Source organism: Cajanus cajan, chromosome 1 (assembly GCF_000230855.2).
Source record: "Cajanus cajan strain Asha chromosome 1, NIPB_CcT2T_4, whole genome shotgun sequence".
NCBI lineage: Eukaryota > Viridiplantae > Streptophyta > Magnoliopsida > Fabales > Fabaceae > Cajanus > Cajanus cajan.
In genome coordinates this window covers 45,664,982-45,688,669 of record NC_138517.1, presented here as the reverse complement: position 1 = coordinate 45,688,669, position 23,688 = coordinate 45,664,982, and the positions used below count along the sequence as shown (strand labels likewise).

General features: G+C 34.9%; 1 protein-coding gene across 1 annotated transcript; it reads right to left on the bottom strand.

Moving 5' to 3' along the window:
- Positions 1–12,889: 12,889 nt before the first annotated feature.
- Positions 12,890–21,992, bottom strand: LOC145954594 (uncharacterized). The gene is made up of 3 exons (XM_083069204.1): positions 21,771–21,992; positions 19,349–20,358; positions 12,890–13,016 (listed from the first exon to the last, which is right to left on the bottom strand). Exons 2-3 carry the CDS (start codon positions 20,305–20,307, stop codon positions 12,890–12,892), a joined length of 1,086 nt encoding a protein of 361 aa, XP_082925330.1. The 5' UTR covers positions 20,308–20,358; positions 21,771–21,992.
- Positions 21,993–23,688: the final 1,696 nt, after the last annotated feature.

Below are 23,688 nucleotides of genomic sequence, written 5' to 3'. Positions count from 1 at the left end.
GGGCTATATACTTTTTTATTTAGTATTTGCCTTACTTATTTTTAATTGGTTTAATATTTTAGAAATTTCATCTAATACTGTCATATTTATTTATCAATTTGAATTCTTTACATTCCTCATCAATAAATTTTATAAATCTGATCAAAAATCTATTTAAATCTAATTTAGGGGTTCTTTTATCTTTAATCTTGAATAAACTATTTAATTAGCTACTTGAGGAAACAATTGATAATAATAATAATAGTAGTCATCGTAGTATTAATAATAATAATAATAATAATAATAACTACAATAATAATAATACTAACAACAATAAAAATAACAATAATAATAATAGTAATAATAAGAGTAAAAATAATAATAATAACAACAATAACTATATTATTATTGTTATTGTTGTTATTATTAATATTGTTAGTATTGTTATTATTATTATTATGGTCATTGTTGTTATTATTGTCATTGTTATTCTTGTTATTGTTAGTATTATTATTTTTATTTAGATTTTATTTTATTCTTTTTTATATTGAGATGTTATTTGTTTTAAAAGGCTTCATTTTTCTAAAGGTTTTAAAATAAGATTTTTAGTAGTTTCTTGGAAGAGGTCTTCATTTTTCAATAACTCTTGTGTTAATGTGAGAAGGAGAAATTAATTTTTCATAGCCATATTGATGACAAAAATTGTATCGTTCTTAATTTTTTTAAAATATTAAAATAATATTTTAATTAACTAAAAATATTTTGTAATTATATGAAAAATTTTCTTGAAATGATTATGATTGTTTTGTTAATTAAAGAAAAATTATGAAATTATTTATTATTTTAATTATGATAGATATAAATAGATTTTAATTGCTTTTACATATTTTGATTATATATTATAGTTTTGATTGATTGACTGGCCTTTGAATAAGGAAATCATAGATTTCTAATTCATTATTTCGAGTTAATATTGTGACACCCTCTACTCCAACATTAATACACAATAAATGTACACAATAATTTTTTTTTCTTTTTGAGTAAATAAAATATTTCATAATTGACAACCTCTTTCATTGATAAAATAATTGTCTCAAATATCATAAGGTAGAAGATTCACATTCATAACTCATAAATCATAGAAAGTCATCATGTAAGTATCAAAATTCAAGAAATCATATAAAGGAAAATATAGATTAATTTCAGCAAAGGTGACAGTGCCTCCTAGTTAGGAATTAATTTATGACTTTCAAATCATGTAATAAAAATAATATGACAAAGATGTACATTTTGGTCTTTTATCAAGAACGTTCAAAATTACAAAAGAAAAGAAAAGACTTTTAAAACGATAATATCCCAAACTAAGTCTAGCTATGCCCGATGTCACATCCTATCAGAGCATGCCCAACTGAAGCCTTAAGCCTCATCACCAACATCCTCATGATGATGATCACCTGCAACATAATTTAAACATATACAAGAACAACAAGGGAGTGAGAAACATCTCACTCAGTTTCAGGTGCAAAAATAAAAGTTAGATAGCACACACACACAACAAATATAAGTCACGTGTAAACAATACACATAAATAATCAATATCACATATATACTCATTTATCATGTCATGATGTCATGGACTCGACTCATAAATGCATGCATGTGGCGCCATAAGGAAGTCTCACATTTCATCACTGGTGACCCTAAGGCACACCTTGTTAGCATGTTACGTCGTCGGTGACCCTAAGGTACACCTTGTTCGCATGTTACGTCGTGGGTGACCCTAAGGTATACCTTATTAGCATCATTGGTATGCGGCCTCAACGGCACACCTGGAGTCATATATGCATATGATGCATGTCATACATTCATTATTTCATTGACTCAATATTTGACTTATTACAGAATTTCATTTAGTACATCATGTCATCATTTTTCATAGTCTCATAATCATAGCTTGTCTCAATAGTCCATTCTTATGTGTCATGTCATTTGTCCATATTTCACATAACCATGTCATAATTATTCCTCATAAGGTCCGCATAGGAATCCACAAAGAGCATTCGTATTCATATTAAAACTTATTTATTTTTAACATTAATTACATAATCATTTATTACTTCCAACAAGGAACAAAGTAGAGCAAACAGAAAATAAAACAGAACAACAAGCGAGGGATTGGGGGCCAATCCGACAATCAAACTATCCAAAAATTATTCCCACACCCCCGAGCAAGGTTTCTCACTCCCCCCTTACCTGGATAAGCAGGAGCTAAAACTTGGACAGGACCTCCTCCTCTGGCTTCCCTCTTTCTTTCCCTCTTTTTCTATCCCTTTCTCTCTCTCTCTCTCTCTCTCTCTCTCTCTCTTCTCTCTCTAAGATCTTTACCTTCTCAGTCAGTATAATTTTTTCACCTCCCTGCCTCTTATTTATAGGCATCCAGGGGTTCCTAGAACGGCCTGTTCCGGACCCTTCGAATATACGTAAAATTTTCAACTGGAACGGCCCGTTCCAAAATCAGAATGGCCCGTTTTCAGAAAGCAGAACGGCCTGTTCTAAAATCAGAACGACCTGTTCTAAAATCAGAACGGCCCGTTCTGGAGTTCGTGTTAACACTGATTGACCATAAGTAGAACGACCCGTTTCCAACTTAACTTTCTAGGTATTTTTAGAATTTCGGAACAGCCCGTTTCCCTTTGGGAACGGCCCGTTCTGGAAAAACCCAAATAGGCCTTTTTACTAATTTGAAACAACCCGTTCCACTTTTGGAACGGGCCATTCTGCTACTTCAAAAATAACTTATTTTCTTCGTTTGGAACGACCCATTCCACTTTTCGAACAGCCCGTTCTGGCGTAAAAAAAATAGAATTTTTATAAAAATATTCATAAATAATTTAAACTATTAAAAACCTTTAAAATATTCTATAAAAAAACCCTTTAATTAACTAAAATAAAAAATAATCTTCATAAATATAAATATGAATAATAATTAATAAACTATTAGTAGAAAATTCAGGGTGTTACAAATATATTCTAAAAAGTTTATTTATAATCTATCCTTGTGAAAATTATTATCATAAAATTATCAGCATACCACCTAAAATCTCCTAAGGTAAGGCATCTTGAGTTATAAAGTTAAATATTTTTCAATCGGAACTATTAGAATCTCCCAAAAATTTTTGAATTATTTCTATTATTAAATTTTCTACCACTATAGGTATTTGTTGACCATTTTCTATTTTTGTTAAAGTTGTTATAAGGTGATGTTACTATAGGGTTAAATAATTATCCCACCATCCTTTTTAGGATTCAATAAAATTGGTTATAAGTAATTTAATAGTTTGTTCTTCTAAATTTTTGATTTTGTAAGCTGAGGCAACCATAACTATTTCATTAGTGTTTCCAAGAAGTAAATGATCGGTCATATCATTAATTTTCATTCTATAATTTCATTACCAACAAAAATAGATGGAATTTCTAAATTTCATTCCTTGAATTGAATATTAGGTAAGACATATCTTTTAAAAGAATTTCCAGATATTGGTGAATTTACAAGAAGTTTTGATTATTTTTCACATAAATTTAATATTTTATCTTGAGAGTCAAAATCTTCAAGGTGTTCCTTCTAATTCTTCTTGGGGTATATATATTTTTATATAGTATTTGCCTTACTTATTTTTAATTGGTTTAATATTTTAGAAATTTCATATAATACTGTCATATTTATTTTTCAATTTGAATTCTTTACATTCCTCATCAATAAATTTTATAAATCTTATCAAAGATTTAGGGGTTCTTTTATCTTTAATCTTGAATAAACTATTTAATTAGCTACTTGATGAAACAATTAATAATAATAATAATAATAGTAGTCATAATAGTATTGTTATTAATAATAATAAGAATAATAACTGCAGTAATGATAATACTAACAACCATAACAATAAAAAATAATAATAATGGTAATAATAAGAGTAACAATAATAATAACTTGATGAAACAATTAATAATAATAATAATAGTAGTAGTCATAATAGTATTATTATTAATAATAATAAGAATAATAACTGCAGTAATGATAATACTAACAACCATAACAATAAAAAATAATAATAATGGTAATAATAAGAGTAACAATAATAATAACAACAACAATAACAATATTATTATTGTTTTTGTTGTTATTATTAATATTGTTAGTGTTGTTATTATTATTATTGTTGTTGTTATTATTGTTATTGTTGTTGTTATTATTATTTTTATTTAGATTTTCTTTTATTCTTTTTTAAATTGGGATGTTATTTATTTTAAAAGGCTTCCTTTTGCTAAAGCTTTTAAAATAAGATTTAGTAGTTTCTTGGAAGAGGTCTTGTGTTAATGTGAGAAAGAGAAATTAATTTTTCATAGCCATATTGATGACAAAAATTTTATCATTATAATTTTTTTTAAAATATTAGAATAATATTTTTATTAAATAAATAGATTTTGTAATTATATGAAAGATTTTCTTGAAATGATTATGATTGTTTGTTAATTAAAGAAAAATTATGAAATAATTTATTATTTTAATTATGATAGATATAAATAGATTTTAATTGTTTTTACATATTTTGATTATATATTATAGTTTTGATTGATTGACTGGTTTTTGAATATGGAAATTATATATTTCTAAATTATTTGAAAAGACATTACATTATGTATTTATCTATAAGATTTTCTTTAAAATAATTCATTAGGATAATAATATATTTTGATAAATATTTGATGATAGTTTATGTATCTATTACTTTCAAAGATATATTCTTGATTTAATTGTTTTGATAGTATTTATCTTTTAAAAGATTTTTTAAATCATTAGTTAGAAGATAATATATTTTACAAAGTTTCTTCACAATCTACCCTTGTTAAAATTATTATCCTAAAATTATCAGTATACCACCTAAAATCTCCTAAGGTAAGGCATCTTGAGTTATGAAGTTAGATATTTTTGCATCGGAACTATTAGAATCTCCCAATTTTTTTTTGAATTATTTCTGTTATTAAATTTTCTACCACTACAGGTATTTGTTGACCATTTTCTATTTTTGTTAAAGTTGTTATAAGGTGATTTTACTATAGGGTTAAATAATTATCCCACCATCCTTTTTAGGATTCAATAAAATTGGTTATTAGTAATTTAATAGTTTGATCTTCTAAATTTTTGATTTTGTAAGCTGAGGCACCCATAACTATTTCATTAGTGTTTCCAAGAAGTAAATGATCGATCATATCATCGATTTTCATTCTATAATTCCATTACCATTAAAAATAGATGGAATTTCTAAATTTCATTACTTGAATTGAATATTATGTACAACATATCTTTTAAAAGAATTTCCAGATATTGGTGAATTTACAAGAAATTCTGATTTTTTTTTCACATAAATTTAATATTTTATCTTGAGTGTCAAAATCTTCAAGGTATTCCTTCTAATTCTTCTAGGGGTATATACTTTTTTATATAGTATTTGCCTTACTTATTTTTAATTGGTTTAATATTTTAGAAATTTCATCTAATACTGTCATATTTATTAATCAATTTGAATTCTTTACATTCCTCATCAATAAATTTTATGAATCTAATCAAAGGGCTATTTAAATCTAATTTAGGGGTTCTTTTATCTTTAATCTTGAATAATCTATTTAATTAGCTACTTGAGGAAACAATTGATAATAATAATAACAATAACAATTGTAGTCATCGTAGTATTAATAATAATAATAATAATAATAATAATAATAATAACTACAATAATAATAATACTAACAACAATAACAATAACAATAATACTAATAGTAATAATAAGAGTAACAATAAAAATAATAACAACATTAACTATATTATTATTGTTATTTTTGTTATTATTAATGTTGTTAGTTTTGTTATTATTATTATTATTGTTGCTGTTGTTATTATTGTTATTGTTATTGTTATTGTTGTTGTTGTTACTATTATTATTTTTATTTAGATTTTCTTTTATTCTTTTTTTATAGTGAGATGTTATTTGTTTTAAAAGGCTTCCTTTTGCTAAAGGTTTTAAAATAAGATTTTTAGTAGTTTCTTGGAAGAGGTCTTCATTTTTCAATAACTCTTAAGTTAATGTGAGAAGGAGAAATTAATTTTTCATAGCCATATTCATGAAAAAAATTGTATCATTCTGAATATTTTTAAAATATTAGAATAATATTTTAATTAAATAAATATATTTTGTAATTATATGAAAGATTTTCTTGAAATGATTACGATTGTTTTGTTAATTGTACTATCCATGTCACAGAACCGAGCTTGAGCTCGATAGTGAAGCTCAAAACAACATCGGATGAGTGCTACAAGATATCGGCCAAAACAAACACCCACTATCTGAACATATCACAACCGACCTTAGGCCTAAGGCCCAGATAAACCCTAATTCACGCTATGGTACATGCACTACATATACGAGACCGATACACCCACAAATACTAACTTTAGCATCGGAGTATCTTTTATAGGTACCACCCCCACTTCAGAACAGCCGACGTACCCAGCGAAGAAGGCTCTCCAATCTTGCCCAGCAGATCGTCTCCTTTGACCGATCTCCGATAAGAACATTAATTAAAGAAAAATTATGAAATTATTTATTATTTTAATTATGACAGATATAAATAGATTTTAATTACTTTTACATATTTTGATTATATATTATAGTTTTGACTGATTGACTGATTTTTGAATAAGGAAATCATAGATTTATAATTGATTTTTTGTAGGTAATATATTATAAAAAGTTTCTTTATAATCTATCCTTGTGAAAATTATGATCATAAAATTATCAGTACCACCTAAAATCTCCTAAGGTAAGGCATCTTGAGTTATGAAGTTAAAGATTTTTGCATCGGAACTATTAGAATCTCCCAAATTTTTTTGAATTATTTCTATTATTAAATTTTCTACCACTACAGGTATTTGTTGACCATTTTCTATTTTTGTTAAAGTTGTTATAAGGTGATTTTACTATAGGGTTAAATAATTATCCCACCATCCTTTTTAGGATTCAATAAAATTGGTTATTAGTAATTTAATAGTTTGTTCTTCTAAATTTTTGATTTTGTAAGCTGAGGCAGCCATAACTATTTCAGTAGCGTTTCCAAGAAGTAAAAGATCGGTCATATCATCAATTTTTATTCTGTAATTCCATTACCATTAAAAATAGATGGAATTTCTAAATTTCATTACTTGAATTGAATATTAGGTAAGACATATCTTTTAAAAGAATTTCTAGATATTGGTGAATTTACAAGAAGTTCTGATTATTTTTCACATAAATTTAATATTTTATCTTGAGTTTCAAAATCTTCAAGGTGTTCCTTCTAATTCTTCTAGGGTATATACTTTTTTTTATAGTATTTTCCTTACTTATTTTTAATTGGTTTAATATTTTAGAAATTTCATCTAATACTGTCATATTTATTAATCAATTTGAATTCTTTACATTCCTCATCAATAAATTTTATGAATCTGATCAAAGATCTATTTAAATCTAATTTAGGGGTTCTTTTATCTTTAATCTTGAATAAACTATTTAATTAGCTACTTGAAGAAACAATTGATAATAATAATAATAATAGTCATCGTAGTATTAATAATAATAATAATAATAATAATAATAATAACTACAATAATAATAATACTAATAACAATAACAATAACAATAATAATAATAGTAATAATAAGAGTAACAATAATAATAACAACAATAATAACTATATTATTATTTTTATTGTTGTTATTATTAATATTGTTAGTATTGTTATTATTATTATTATCGTTGTTGTTGTTATTATTTTTATTGTTATTGTTATTGTTATTGTTATTGTTGTTGTTGTTATTATTATTATTTTTATTTAAATTTTCTTTTATTCTTTTTTTATATTGAGATGTTATTTGTTGTAAAAGGATTACTTTTGCTAAAGGTTTTAAAATAAGATTTTTAGTAGTTTCTTGGAAGAGGTCTTCATTTTTCAATAACTCTTATGTTAATGTGAGAAGGAGAAATTAATTTTTCATAGCCATATTCATGAAAAAAATTGTATCATTCTGAATGTTTTTAAAATATTAAAATAATATTTTAATTAAATAAATATGTTTTGTAATTATATGAAATATTTTCTTGAAATGGTTAATGATTGTTTTGTTAATTGTACTATCCATGTCGCGGAACCGAGCTTGAGCTCGACATTGAAGCAAAAAATGACACCGGATGAGCGCTACAAGACATCGGCCAAAACAAAGGCCCACTATCTGAATGGATCGCAACCGACCTGATAGACCATGGGCCATGGGCCCAGTCACTAGAGCTATGGGTAGAAGAATACAAGAAAAGTTGGACCTCTTGAAGACTAATGGGCTTCTCAAGCCCAAGGTACTCTTCATTTGGTCTACTCTATCATGGAGAGAAGACCTAGTTCTAATTGTGTATATTTTGTACATAGTTCTTTTGTATAGGTTCACTTTTTGCCTTTGTATTTATGAGGCACTTTACTTGCTTTTAATTAGTGATTGTATATTGTTTTTAGGGTGGATTACTTGGAGAGTTTAACTCCATTTAACCTCCTTTGTTGATACATTTATTTTATATTTTTTTCAGTAGGGAAAAAGGGGTGGCATTTAGCAATGCTTGAGGGTGTGACTAGTAATTGAGCCAGAACTGGGCCTAGGCAAAATTTTGCATGTTAGAGTCATTTTGCTCCTAATTTTTCATAGATTTGATTTAGCTAGGTCTCATCATCATATGATGAACCTAACTAAACCAAATCAAATATTTTTGAAATAAATCATGGAGCAATTTTGAGCCTTGGCCGCCTAGCTCATTCATTTGTTCTTGGCCGAAATTTCTAGCTTCTCCTACAAGCTTTGAAGCTTGCCTTCCAAGCTTCTAAACCTTAGTAGGTTTGGCTGACTTTACCATGGTTCTTAAGTGAACCATGTTCAAGGTTAGCTTCTCCTACAAGTTTTAGAAACTATGGATGGTTAGCTACACCTTACCATGGTTCCTAGTGAACCAAGGTTAAGGTTAGCTTACACTACAAGGTACCTTTCCCTATATATTTGTAATCTATTCACTTGTATTCACTTTTGAACATTTTGAGAAATAAAACTTCATATTTCTCTCACTCAAGAGTCCCTAAAAACTGTAGAGAACTTTCTCTCTAAGGTTTCTATCAAAGTTCTTCAAACTTTGCATTGGTTCCTCAAGCTTCCTTCACAAGCTAAGGAGTAACCGAATCATCTTCATTGCTTCAACCTCTATTGAAGGTTCCTACGTGGAGATTCAAGCTTCTATTCAAGGATACCTCAAGAGTTCTTCGGTCCTTTGCATGGAGAACTTGGAAGAACATCAATCCTCTCCAAGTGATTCCATCATTTTTGGTATCTAGAGCCTAATTCTCTTGAGGTTTTGTGTTCTAACTTTGTTCATTGAATCCGTCTTGTATCTTCCTTTTTTATGTCTAAACTTGTGTTTGCTGCGTGGATCTATGTCTTCTAAAACATTTTGATGGATCCTATATGTCATATTTGAACTAAATTGATTCATGTTTTTGCTTGTTCCTATTAATCCGTGAATCAATTGTTTTGTGCTTTAGGTTCTCTTAAACTTGTGCGTTTTTGTGTTTTGTTTGAGTCTCTCCATTCATTCACATGTGTCCGTGATTGGACAACATTCATACTACATTAGATTTGTTTTTGAATCAATTTTTTTGTCTTAGAAGTCATGTATAGTCCTTTGTATGTTGATAAATCCGAGACTAGCTTGTTGACCTAATTTTCTTGAGTTGTTATTAATCATTGTGTGTTGTGTCATTTTTTTTTGTTAAATCTGTGCCTACCTATATGTGCTTTTGTTTTACATGTTTGAGTTCATAATTTGCTATTAGTTCTAGCAAATTTCCTAGAGTTAGGTTTCTATTATGTCTTGATAAAAGTTTTGTCAAAAAAATTTGTTAAACACTATTCCTATTAGGTTTCTTTGAGTCTTGTTGTGGCTGAAACCTATTTCAATTTTTAAAGCATTAAAACAGAGACAAAACAGAGTTGTATGTGTTCTTAATGCATGAGAAAAACAAAAGAAAATAGTGCATAAAAATTTGACCTAAACATACTACAAAATTGTGAAGCACTAGTTGAATGATGCATGTGAACACCTCTTGTTATGTGTGAAAATTTTTGCAGAAGTCTTATTAGCCTAAGACCGAGTCTTATATGTGTTAAAAAGGCATTTAAACCCCTGATTATTAAAAGAAAAATAAGTGAAAAATATTTTGCAAAAAGAAAAGAAAGAAAATAGCAAAAGAAAAAGCCAAAAGGAGTGAAAAATTTGTGTAACTAGCTCTCGGTTTTGGTGAAGTTTTTGCCTATAACCTTTTCAGTCTAGCCACACATTTTGTGTCGTATTTTTGTTTCTAATCTTATCTTTGATTTTGTAATCCATTCTAGTGCCTTTGGTAGGTTATCTTTTGTGTGCTAGCTTTCTAAATTTGCCTAAATTTCTTGCTTGTCAATTTTTGGAACTACTTCTAGTTTGTCTCATTTCATTCCACCAATTTAGTGTAGCTATTCTAAATTGTTCCTTTTCAGTTTTAGCACTAATATTCCAACAATTGAAGGTGGTTGAGTGCTTCTTAAAAAGTGTAGGAGGCCAAGTCAAAGGAAGTCAACTTGAAGGCTTTGGTGGTTGCTTAGGGAGCTTGTTCTCTCTTGGTGGAGGGCCTCTTGGAAACACCTAGAAGTAACCAAAGTTAAGGTTTCTTCTAAAAGAAGAGTGATACAACTGTGAGGGCCTCATGCTTGGTGGCTGGAATTGGAAGAGAAGGAGCAACAAATTTTAGAAAATTTTGTGAACATTAGAGACCAATTTTTAGTGACGAAAATTTTTGTTTCTAAACCTATTTTTCTTACAAAATCCGTCTCTAAAATTTGTCTCTAATTAGTGGCTAATTTTGTTTTCTTTGAAATTAAGTGCAGCCACTAATTTCATTTGATTGTGAATTTACATTTCATTTGGAGTGTGAATTTACATTTCATATGAATTAAATTTGCATTTCATTTTCTTGTACCTTTTTAATTTTCCATTTTTGTACAAGGCCGTTATTAAGGAGTGTCTTGGAGTGCCTTTGGTGTATCTCCATCTCTCCTTAAGTGTTCTAAATAGTAATTTCGTGTAGTACTTGTGAGAGGGTCCTTGAAGGTCTTTGGTGCCTTTCAAGCTCTCACATAGGTTTAATTTCTTTCCACGCCTAGTTTATGTTTTCTTTTCTTTAAGTTTTCATGCCATTTATGTTTTAAGCAATTTATGTTTTCAGCAATTTAAGTTTTCAAGCAATTTATGTTTTCTTGTCATTTATGTTTTCAAGCATTGTATAATTGTACACTTAGGCACTTACTTGTTATTTTTCTTTGAAAAAGATCTTTGTGAAAATTGCTTTGTGCAAGGCAAACGTACAAGGGGGTTTAGAGATTTTTACTTGAAGAGGCTTGGTTATTAAGTGGCTCTTTAGTAGCTCACCTCCCTCCAAAGTTCAATTTGTACTCTTAGACCTCCAAGTGCGAAGTCGAAGCACTTCCCAAAAAAATCTTATTTTCTTAAAAACTATTTTTGTGTGGAAAAATCTTTTTGTGTTAAAATGTCTCAAAATTCCTCCAATAGTGAAAGTGATGGCTCTCCAAAAAGTCTTTCATATATTACAAAAGAGCTCAAATCACTTAAACTATGGAAAAAGCAAGAGTCTTTTCAAAGAGAAAGAGATAAAATTGAAAGAGAAGGACAACTTGCTTACCTTGAGGAAGAGTTGAGAATTTTAAGACAAGAAGAAGAAAAATTGAAAGAAGATATGAAGAAACAGAGAAAAAAAAAGTAGGAGCTCACATTCCCAATATACATCCCCTAATGAAAGCATGAATCAAGGGGATCACTACCAACACACTCCTAGAAGGACCATAAGGCCTAGGGAAGTCAAAGTTGACCTCCCACAATTCTTTGGAAAAGAGGATGTGGAGTTGTATTTAGATTGGGAGATGAAAGTTGAGCAACTCTTTGCTTGCCATAAGGTAAGTGAAGAGAGGAAAGTCCCTCTAGCTACCCTTACCTTCCAAGGGCATGCCATGTATTAGTGGACAGCTCTAGAGAGAGAGAGACTCCTCCACAATGATCCTCCAATTCAATATTGGAATGATCTTAAAAGTGCAATGAGAAGGAGGCACATTCCCACCTACTGTGAGACCCGTAGCTTATTGCTTTTCCCTCACTTCTCTCACTTTCATTATTCACTCATATTCTCTTCTCCCCAATTTCCCTACTCATTGTTGCCTGATTCTTCCTACTTTGGTGAGCTAGGTGTTGAGTAGTTGGTGATCTTGCTGACATTTCTCCTCCTCTGTTCTTCATTTCCTCAAGCTTGTTCTTCTTCTCCGTTCAAGCTTCTCTTTTTCTTCCCGCTGTCCCGGAGCTCGGTTTTTCTTCACACCAAGGTAAGGGAAGTTAAGATTTTTTTTGCTGGTTGTTGTTGAGTGAGTTAGAACTCATGGATGGTGTGATTCTTGAGGAATTGATGGTTATATTTGAAAGATTTTCGTTTTCGGGGTTTCATGAAAAATTTTGGGGTTTTGATGATTTGTGATTGCATGTTGAAAAATAAGGGGTTTTTGTGTTGATTGATGAAAATGTGGTTATTTGGATGGTTTGCATGTTTTGGGAATTCTCTGGTTGCAGGTTGTTGTTCAAAAATGGTGGAGGGATTGTGTTTTTGTCACAAACGGCTAAGCCATTTTGAAGGGCTGAGCGCTTTTGAAATGGCTGAGCCATTTTGAAGGGCTGAGCCCTTTGGGGGCAGAGAGCTAGAGGAGAATCCCTGGAGGTAAAGCACCGAGCGCTTTGGAGGAGCTGAGCGCTTTTTTGCTTTCAGAATTGGACTTTGTAGTCTTCATGAAAGTTGTAGCCTTGGATCTTAGCTTTCTAATGGTGCTAGAATCACCCAAAAAGGAGTTCTAGAACTCCAGATATGGATGGTTTAGTAAAGAGGGGTCAAGCTGTCAACATTGGTTAAGTTGAAAGTTGTTTTAGGTGCTTAGGTTCATTGGTGTTGTTTGGGTGGGTATTTTGGCATGATAGATTAGTTGTAAACAAGACGGGTGATTCGTATTATATGTTGTATATTGTAAAGTTTTTGATCATGCTATTAATAATGTTTGAGTTGTTATTGCTATTAAGCTGAGCTGTGTCGAATGTTGTTTATGCTGATTAATGTTGTGAGATGTTCATGCTGAATTATGATGTTTTAGCTGGGCTGTAAGTTGTTTAGATGTGTTGTGTTGTGCTTTGAGTTGTGTTAGCTGGGTAGTGAGTGTCGCCACCGGCCCGAAACGGGCTTTCGGCATTCGCGAGGGATGGTTGGACTCGTTTATTTGTTTGAAAAATGTGGATTGCTAGAATGACTTATTCTCAAACTGAGACCTCGTCAAACGAGCAATTTTATTAAAAGGCTCACTAATCCATATTAATCCCAAGCGGGACCCTCCATGGATTAGTGGTTTTCATAAAAGGAGGGTTCGTGGAGTCGCCACCAATGTTTTACTCAAAACATTGGAAAAAGGGATAAGGCAATTGATTTAAAAATCAACTTTGGCCACTACAACCAGAGTTGGGTAAGGGAGTCGGTTACGCGTGGGGAAGGTGTTAGCACCCCACAGCGCCCCTTTCGGGTTCCCTATGACAGATTATTTTTAACAGAACAGTATAAAATTACTAAATTACCCCTATTTATTCTAAACAATTATGAATTGACTATCTACATGATGACAGTTTAAATATACACACAGAAAGCAGTAAAAGGAAGGATTGAAAGGAAACCTCTTGAAGCGTGCTTTTATATATTCTAAAGAACTGGGAAGCGTTTTGGCGTTCCCACGCTCTACAAGCCCGCTCCTCGCTCTCCTAGAACAAAATTTTAACTAAGGGAATCACAAAGATTTCCCCTCGACTAGGTTCGATCCTCAAGCAAAACGGCTCGGGGCTCAAGAACTTCGTCGGATCAACTCTCCGAGTGATTTCTAGGGCAGAACACTGCTCAAAAACCCCAGAATACTCAAGGAGAGGGTTCAAACTATGTTGAAAAGTGTGGTAGGACGTCCAAATGGCCTCCTATTTATAGGAATGGGCCTCAATACGGCCTACAGGGGCAATACGGCCGTATTGAAATTTTTGAACTTCAATACGGTCGTATTGAAGTTCAATACGGCCGTATTGAAGTTCAGAAATTTCAATACGGCCGTATTGAATTCAATACGGCTGTATTGAAGCTTCAATACGGCCGTATTGATTTCAGTACGGCCGTATTGAAGTTTCAGAAACTTCAATACGCCGTATTGAGTTCACTGTGGCCATATTGAAGCTTCAATACGGCCGTATTGGGGTTCAGTACGGCCGTATTGGGCTTTTTCCCTCCACTTCTTTATTTTGAGCTATTCTAAGACCTCTAGACCTACAGAGAACCCTCCTAGGGCCTTCGAGGAGTCCTTCTGGCTGATTATCCTTCAGTCTTCGAGAGTCTTCAAGCTTTATTTCCGACCCGGACAATTTTAGGGGTCTACAGCTGCCCCCCCTTTACTTAGTCAAACGGTCTTTTGGTGTACCGGCTGACAAGTAAAGGAGTTGACCCAATTGTCCGGGTGATGTGCCGACCTTCTGACTTGTAATGTCTTCCGGTGGAAAATTGTTGAGTAGCCTCTCCAGGTTGTTGCATACCTTGGCGCTTCTGACAACCTTGGTAGCTAAGTTTAACACCAACGTGCCTCTGACGACGCTGATGGCTGAGTATTGTCTCTCCAGACCTTGAGTATTGTCTCTCCAGACCTCGAGTACTGTCTCTCCAGACTTTGTTTGAGTATTGTCTCTCCAGACTTTATTTGAGTATCGTCTCTCCAGACTCTGAGTACTGTCTCTCCAGACTTCGAGTACTGTCTCTCCAGACTTCGAGTACTGTCTCTCCAGACTTTGTTTGAGTACTGTCTCTCCAGACCTTGTTTGAGTATTGTCTCTCCAGACCTTGTTTGAGTATTGTCTCTCCAGACTTTGTTTGAGTATTGTCTCTCCAGACCTTGTTTGAGTATTGTCTCTCCAGACCTCGTTTGAGTATTGTCTCTCCAGACTTTGTTTGAGTATTGTCTCTCCAGACCTTGTTTGAGTATTGTCTCTCCAGACCTTGTTTGAGTATTGTCTCTCCAGACTTTGTTTGAGTATTGTCTCTCCAGACCTTGTTTGAGTATTGTCTCTCCAGACCTTGTTTGAGTATTGTCTCTCCAGACCTTGTTTGAGTACCGTCTCTCCAGACTTCGTTTGAGTATCGTCTCTCCAGACTTTGCCTCTCAAAGATGAGGTAGTTGAGTATAGTTTGTCTCCACAGTCCACAATGCTGCTTCGACGGTTTGTTTTTCTGATTTTGTGCCGCTGAGGGCTGGATAACGCAGGGATCCGTCTAGGGGATGTGCAGTCATTCATAGGTTCTTGTGTCCCAACTTGCATTGCTTAGTTGGTACCCATGGGAATTTTTGACTCCTTGGGGTGTAGACACAGATGCTCTCTGAGTTGAGCGATGCCTTATGTTTGGCTGACGTCCTTTTGACGTGAGTGGAGTATCCCGGTTATCCTTATTCGGGTGTCTCTCTTTGATTTTCTGATTGTGTTGCCTCTGTGTAGGCTGTTATCCACTGGGGGATTTTGTCGTTGATTTTGATTAGCCTCTTCTGTTAGGCGTATCGGCTTGACGTTCGATGTTTGGCTAAGAGCCGGATTCCACTTGGGGAATACTTATTGATATTTTTGATTTTCTTCTCCTTTTTGCAGGGATGCCTCTTGAGTAGGCGATTGGGGATTTGGGGATCTTATTGTGTCCCAGAGTATTATTTAGGAAGCCTCTACAGGCTTAGCCTCGCTCAGTGCTTTGAGTCGGAGAGCTATCTTCCACCGAGGAAGTGTTAAGTCCTTTGACTTGTATATACTGTTTGGATGATCGCACTTCCATTGGGGATTGCGTCGATTTTGCTTTGATAGCTCTCGCTGGGGGATTTTTCCGTGAGCTTGAGCTGAGGTTCCCTCTGGGGAGTATTATTTCTGCGAGCCTCTCCAGGCTCAGTTATTCTGCATACTGTGGAGGATATGGAGTATTATTTTGGTAAGCCTCTCCAGGCTTAGTTATTTGGTACAGATTGTTTGTTGGATTTTCTATATCCTTGCCTTTTTTATTTTCGGCTTTTTCTGTATTTTGCCTTTTCTTCTGATTTTGGCTTTTTCTGTATTTTGCCTTTTTTTATGTTTTTGGCTTTTGCTGTACAGAAATTAAAAGTGTTAAAGAAATTAGATTTATGAGAGAGTATTATTTCGGCAAGCCTCTCCAGGCTCAGTTATTTTGAGAGTATTCTTTCGGCAAGCCTCTCCAGGCTCAGTTATTCTGTATGATGCTGTTGATTTTCTGAATCTTTGTATTTTGCTTGCTGCTGTCATACACAAGCAATTTTCTATTTTTCTATTTTATGCGGTTGCCTCATGATAAGGTCTTTGAATGTGCAACTAATGTGTGTGTGATGCACAAATGCAATACAATTTTTTACTTTTGTTCATTTATTTAGAAAAGTGAGTGGCTCTCCCTATCCTCTTCTTCTTGGAGGACTTTCTGTCATTGACGCGAGGGAGTATTTTTGTGAGCCTTTATGCAGGAGATTATGGATTTTACAGGAACCCCTCCAATTTTCTTTTATTGACCGATTATTAATGGAATTTCGTACAATTTTATGAAAAACCAATTCAGAGGCATAATCACATGGTCAAGAAAGAAAAGAAACAAATGGATATTTTATTGATATTCACAAGTGTTTTTACAGAAAGATATACAGAAGGAAATTTCTGAAGAATGGCTGGCCAGGGTAGGCTATATACATTGGGCTTAACAATTATATCTGTAATTGTTGCTCTTTACGTTCCCCTAATTGCTTCGGCCTGAGCCAGGAGTGTAGATGCTGCAAGATGCTTGCTTCTAGAAGATAATCACTTGAACCGCCTTTCGGTCTTCGGTTTAAGCGATCGCTGCTTGCTTTGCTTTTACATCTTATTCTTTTGCCCCTAACTTTTGCTTAGGACGTATCCTAACGGGGTAAATTTGCCTTTGTTTTGCCTAGTACCCTTGTACTGGCAGGCTTTTTATTTTGCCCTAACTTTTGCCTAGGACGCCCTTTTTGGGTTTTCATCCTAGCGGGCCTATGCAAGCAACGTCTTCAAGCATAGTACTTCTTTACCACGTCAGTGTTGACTAAGTATCGAAGTTCTTCTCCATCCATGTTTGTGAGGATCAATGCTCCTCCTGAGAAGGCTCGTTTTCCCACGTATGGTCCTCCGTGATTTGGGTCATACTTTCCGATTTTGTCCTTTTGAGTTGGTAGTAATTTCTTCATTACCAACTCTCCCTCATGGTAGACTCGAGGGTGGACTTTCTTGTCAAAAGCCTTTTTGATCTTCCTCTGATAGGCTTGACCATGGCATATGGCGTTCAGCCGTTTCTTTTTGATAGGGTTCAACTGGTCATATTGGCTTTGAACCCATTCTGCCTCGGAAAGTTTTGTTTCCATGATTACCCTTAGATAGAATATCTCGACTTCGATGGGTAGAACTGCCTCCACCCCATAAACGAGTGAGAATGGAGTAGCTCCTGTAAATGGACGTACTGAAGTCCTATAGCCATGAGGAGCGAAGGGTAACATCTCGTGTCAGTCTTTAAATGAGACAACCGTCTTTTGCACTATTTTTTTGATGTTCTTATTGGTTGCCTCGACTGCCCCATTCATCTTTGGCCGATATGGGGAAGAGTTGTGGTGTTGGATCTTGAATTCTTGGCACAGTTCTTCCACCATTTTGTTGTTCAGATTAGATCCATTATCAGTGATGATTTATTTCTCCATGCTTCCACTAGATTATTCTAAAATCTTTTGGGACAAGAGAGAAAAGAAGGGAAAGATATTTTTGTTTTGAAGTTTGTATTTTAGAGGGGATTATTTTTCAAAAATGGTTTTTGTAAGAATGGATGGCCAAGGTAGGCTTATGTGTTTAGGCTTGCTTGATTAAACACTTATGAAGTTAAGAAAATCTTTGTTTATTGACGTTGTGATTTTGACAACTTGGATAGCTGCTCTTGAACCTTTCTTTTTGAATTCGGTTCATGTTACCATCATGGATTTCTTTTGTTTTTTGATTGTCCTTATTTTTGCCTAAAACACCCTTTTGTGGCGTTTTAGCGGACCTTTGTTTTTGTTTATTATTGTAACCCTAACTTTTGCCTAGGTCACCCTTTTGTGGGATTCCTAGCGGGTCTTTTTATCTTTAGGATTTCTTTATCCATGATGGCACTTATTGAGGCCAAGAAAAGGTGCTCCAAGTTGACACACACACTTCCACATAAAAATGATGTGGGTTTATTATTATTAAGATGATTTTAACCTCATTCATGTTTATTCAAACAGGGTTAAAAAAAATGTGGTTTAGAATTTTATTATAAGCAAGAAAAGAAGCAATGAAGAATGATTTTATTATAATCATAGCGGAAACATGTGTCCTTATTTCATCACTGATATGGGTCCCAATGTTGACCTCTTTTATCTTTCGGCCATGCCCCAAATTCACGGTTTCGAATTTCTCTTGACGAGCTTCTTGATCTAGCAATCTTTGCAGATCCGGAGAAATGGTCTCCTCATCACTGTCCAACTCAACCCTTTCACCTTCGGATCCCGGTTAGAGCGAACAATTACAGACACAATTATTTTATTGGTTCTGTTTAGGTTTAGAATTTATTAATATTGATGAGGAAAGAGAGAAAAGAACAAAAGAGAGTGATGTGTGAAATGCCTCTTTATTGATATATGTAAAATGTACAAAAACCCTTATTTACATGAAAAGGTTCTCATGATCTCGGGTACTGATCATGAGTCCCTAAAAGAGAAGAAAAATATGAAGGGGCCCTATTGTGGCTTGCCATTCTCTACTCCTGCTTTGGTAGAGGATTCTTGCTCACGTCGGGCGCTGTCGAATCGAAGGTGACCCACCCAGCATCAATAAGGTTTTGGACCTTGTATTTGAGAGCTAGGCATCTCTCTGTTGAATGCCCTGGTGCCCCCGAATGGTATAAACATTTGTCTTGTGGCTTGTACCAATCGGGGTAAGGTGGGTCGATCTTCCTTGGTGGAACATGAGCTAGAAGTTTGGCTTCTACTAGCTTCGGAAGGAGATCGCTATAAGTGGTCGGAAGTTTATCAAACTTCTTCACAGGGATGAATTGCGATCTTCCTGACTTCGAAGTGGAAGAAGCCGAGGATATGGTTATAGCATTGACTCCTCCCTCATTCTTCTTCCTGAAGGTCTTCTTAGCCTCGAATGATTGGGAAGGCTTAGCTAGCTTCCCACTTTTCAATCCTTGTTCCACTCTCTCCCCAATAGTGATGATGTCCGAGAAGAGTGTCGTTGTGTTCCCTATCATTTTATCGTAATAGGGACCAGTCAACGAGTTGATGAATAAGGACACCATCTCCTTATCTGACAGCGGGGGCTCTATCTGTGCCGCCAACTCCCTCCATCGTTGGGCGTACGCCTTGAAGGATTCATCATTTGTCTTACTCAAGGCTTGAAGATCTGACCTATCAGGTGTTAGGTCGATGTTGTATTTGTAGCGCTTGAGAAAGGCGTCGGCCAACTGCCTCCATGTACATACTTGATTTCCATCTAGCTGCATATACCAGTTGAGTGCAGTTTCAGCCAAGCTCTCTTGAAAGCAATGAATCAAGAGCTTTTCGTTTGTGGCATATGCAGCCATCTTTCGGCAGTACATGGTGAGATGACTCTTGGGGCAAGTCGATCCCACGTATCTCGGGAAATCTGGCACTTTAAATTTGGGAGGGAATTGAATATCCCTCACTAAGCACATGTCGGCGGCATCTTTGATATCAAAATCATGCCCCTCCATAGCCCTTAGCCGATCCTCTAGGGCGTGGAATTGTTCTTTTGAAACCTCGGGCTCTTTGATCATAATTCCAGCCCCAAGAGGTATGGCATGTGGAGGATCTTCTTCATGCTCCTCCTCCTCATGATGGGACCCATGGTCATTGTGATGAGATCCATGAATGTTATGGTGACGCATGAGTTCCAACATTTGCGCCATCTGCTCTTTGAGCTGTGAAAGCTCGGTTGTGAGCTTTTTGTTTTGCTCCTCCAATGCTTCCATTTTCTTGATTTTCCGTGCGCGCGTAAGGACAGAGAGATGACCAGCCACTTTCTAAAATGAATGTTTAGTTAGTTTATTTTATGGAATGAATACACTTTTTAACATGAGCTTGATAAACCTCCATCTTTAAGGCGCTGCCTTTTTAAGACGGAAGTTTACCACCCTTCTTTATCTATGATTTCTCCCCAACGGAGAATCTCTATAGTCATGGGTCTCTTTCACTCATGTCAAGAGGTATTGGTGATCCTAAAATGTATGTTTTTATGAGGATGCATGATGTCTTATTGGTAATGATGTACATGCTTCTCACTTTTATTATATTTTCACACATGGTCTTTCCTCTCATGTCATGGTTTTTTATGCATGGGGAATTTTTAGACCTTATCACGAGGTTATTTATTAATGCACAAACAATTGCACGTAAACATTTACACAAACAATTCACTCATCCACGAACAGTCACGAGCGAATCACGAGGTAGGGGTCTCCTGCAGAAATGGTGCATATTCAAGGTAGGTTCTAACTGTTCTCACCAGTCCAAGGCCCCCAAGGTGCCCCCATTATAGGGACCCAATTCCTCTCGTCGTAGGTCGATGGAAAGTTCCAACGCACCGTCGGACTCAAGTTCATGGTTATCACCTTGAGTGATGTTTTCCGACAACGGTCTACGGGCACCTATAGACCCATTCGACAACCGGCCGTACTAACATCCACTCCCTATGGTTAATCACTCATGCCCCCGGGTATAGAGGGAACTGTTGTGTGCAAAGGTTTGTGTGCAGTTTTTTATTTCAAACAATTGCGGAATTTAAACATACAACAGTTATTTAAAGCCATATAATAAAACATATTATAATACAAGCAAGGGGTAATGAAGTAATTTTAACTATTATTTGTTAAAAATAATCTGTCACTAAATGGGACTGACTCTCGAGGCTTCCCCAGTGGAGTCGCCATCTGTCGCCACCGGCCCGAAACGGGCTTTCGGCATTCGCGAGGGATGGTTGGACTCGTTTATTTGTTTGAAAAATGTGGATTGCTAGAATGACTTATTCTCAAACTGAGACCTCGTCAAACGAGCAATTTTATTAAAAGGCTCACTAATCCATATTAATCCCAAGCGGGACCCTCCATGGATTAGTGGTTTTCATAAAAGGAGGGTTCGTGGAGTCGCCACCAATGTTTTACTCAAAACATTGGAAAAAGGGATAAGGCAATTGATTTAAAAATCAACTTTGGCCACTACAACCAGAGTTGGGTAAGGGAGTCGGTTACGCGTGGGGAAGGTGTTAGCACCCCACAGCGCCCCTTTCGGGTTCCCTATGACAGATTATTTTTAACAGAACAGTATAAAATTACTAAATTACCCCTATTTATTCTAAACAATTATGAATTGACTATCTACATGATGACAGTTTAAATATACACACAGAAAGCAGTAAAAGGAAGGATTGAAAGGAAACCTCTTGAAGCGTGCTTTTATATATTGTAAAGAACTGGGAAGCGTTTTGGCGTTCCCACGCTCTACAAGCCCGCTCCTCGCTCTCCTAGAACAAAATTTTAACTAAGGGAATCACAAAGATTTCCCCTCGACTAGGTTCGATCCTCAAGCAAAACGGCTCGGGGCTCAAGAACTTCGTCGGATCAACTCTCCGAGTGATTTCTAGGGCAGAACACTGCTCAAAAACCCCAGAATACTCAAGGAGAGGGTTCAAACTATGTTGAAAAGTGTGGTAGGACGTCCAAATGGCCTCCTATTTATAGGAATGGGCCTCAATACGGCCTACAGGGGCAATACGGCCGTATTGAAATTTTTGAACTTCAATACGGTCGTATTGAAGTTCAATACGGCCGTATTGAAGTTCAGAAATTTCAATACGGCCGTATTGAATTCAATACGGCTGTATTGAAGCTTCAATACGGCCGTATTGATTTCAGTACGGCCGTATTGAAGTTTCAGAAACTTCAATACGCCGTATTGAGTTCACTGTGGCCATATTGAAGCTTCAATACGGCCGTATTGGGGTTCAGTACGGCCGTATTGGGCTTTTTCCCTCCACTTCTTTATTTTGAGCTATTCTAAGACCTCTAGACCTACAGAGAACCCTCCTAGGGCCTTCGAGGAGTCCTTCTGGCTGATTATCCTTCAGTCTTCGAGAGTCTTCAAGCTTTATTTCCGACCCGGACAATTTTAGGGGTCTACAGTGAGTTGTTTGGTTGTGCTGTATAATGCTGAGTTGTATGTTGTTATTAGCCACTATTGTGGTGCTGTTATAGCCACTATGTCGGTGCTGTTATTAGCCACTATTGTGGTGTTGTTATAGCTGCTATGTCGGTGCTGTTATTAGCCACTATTGTGGTGCTGTTATAGCCACTATGTTAGTGCTGTTATTAGCCACTATTGTGGTACTATAGCTGCTATGTCGGTGCTGTTATTAGCCACTATTGTGGTGCTGTTATAGTCGCTATATCGGTGCTGCTATTAGCTGCTATGTTGGTGCTGTTATTAGCCACTATTTGTGGTGCTGTTATAGCCGCTATGCCGGTGCTGTTATTAGCCACTATTGTGGTGCTGCTATGGCCTCTATGTCAGTGCTGTTATTGCTAAATGCTGTGATATTTTAAGCTGATATTGTTAAGCTGGTTGATGTGCTGATAGTTGTAGTTGTTTATCCTTCATATTTCACATATGTATGCTGATTCTTTTCACTAGCTTACCCTTTGTTGTTTCCATGTGGTTTGGACTGCGATGATCATACTATGTGTGGGAGCAGGGCAGGGTTAGGTTGGTGTTTTGCTGAAGAAGGTATGCAGCTGGAAGATGAAGTTTTATTCTTTTGATGTATTTAGCTACTTAGTTAGCATTTGCTGGATGTATTCTGTACACTCTAATTCTAGACGGATTTGGACCTTGTATATATATATATATTCTAGATCCTATATGTATATACTTGTTCATTTCTGTGTAGTATTCTGGTGTGTTGTGTTGTGTGTAGTGACCAGCCGGGTCGTTACACTTTAGTGGTATCATAGCTATTCGAGTCTAGTGGACAATCTTTGGGGGTGGTTCCTTTAGGGTTTTGTTGTGCTAAGCTCTGTGTTGAGTTGTTTTGCTGTGCTGATTTCCTTGTTGATTGTTGTGCTGATGATTGTTAATTGGTTTAGTTATTGTATACTGAAGATGTTGTTACTTTTGTAGACAATGACTAGAACCAATGAGTAGATAGTCCGTGCCATGGAGATGATGGCTATGGCTATGCAGCAGCAAAATTCTTATTTTTCTCGGATGGATGCTGATAGAGCTGCAGCTGGTGCAGCATGGCCCATGGGGTCACAGGAGAGCCGAGATCTAGCTGAGTTCCGGAAATGTCTTCCTCCACA

What these genes read in the sequence shown, in the direction of transcription:
- LOC145954594 (XM_083069204.1), bottom strand. Translation starts at nt 20,307, where the DNA reads ATGGAAGCATTGGAGGAGCAAAACAAAAAGCTCACAACCGAGCTTTCA. An exon ending in CAATTCATCCCTGTGAAGAA is followed by an intron (nt 13,017 to 19,348) that starts GTTTGATAAACT and finishes GGGTGATTCTAG; the next exon opens with CACCATTAGAAAGCTAAGAT.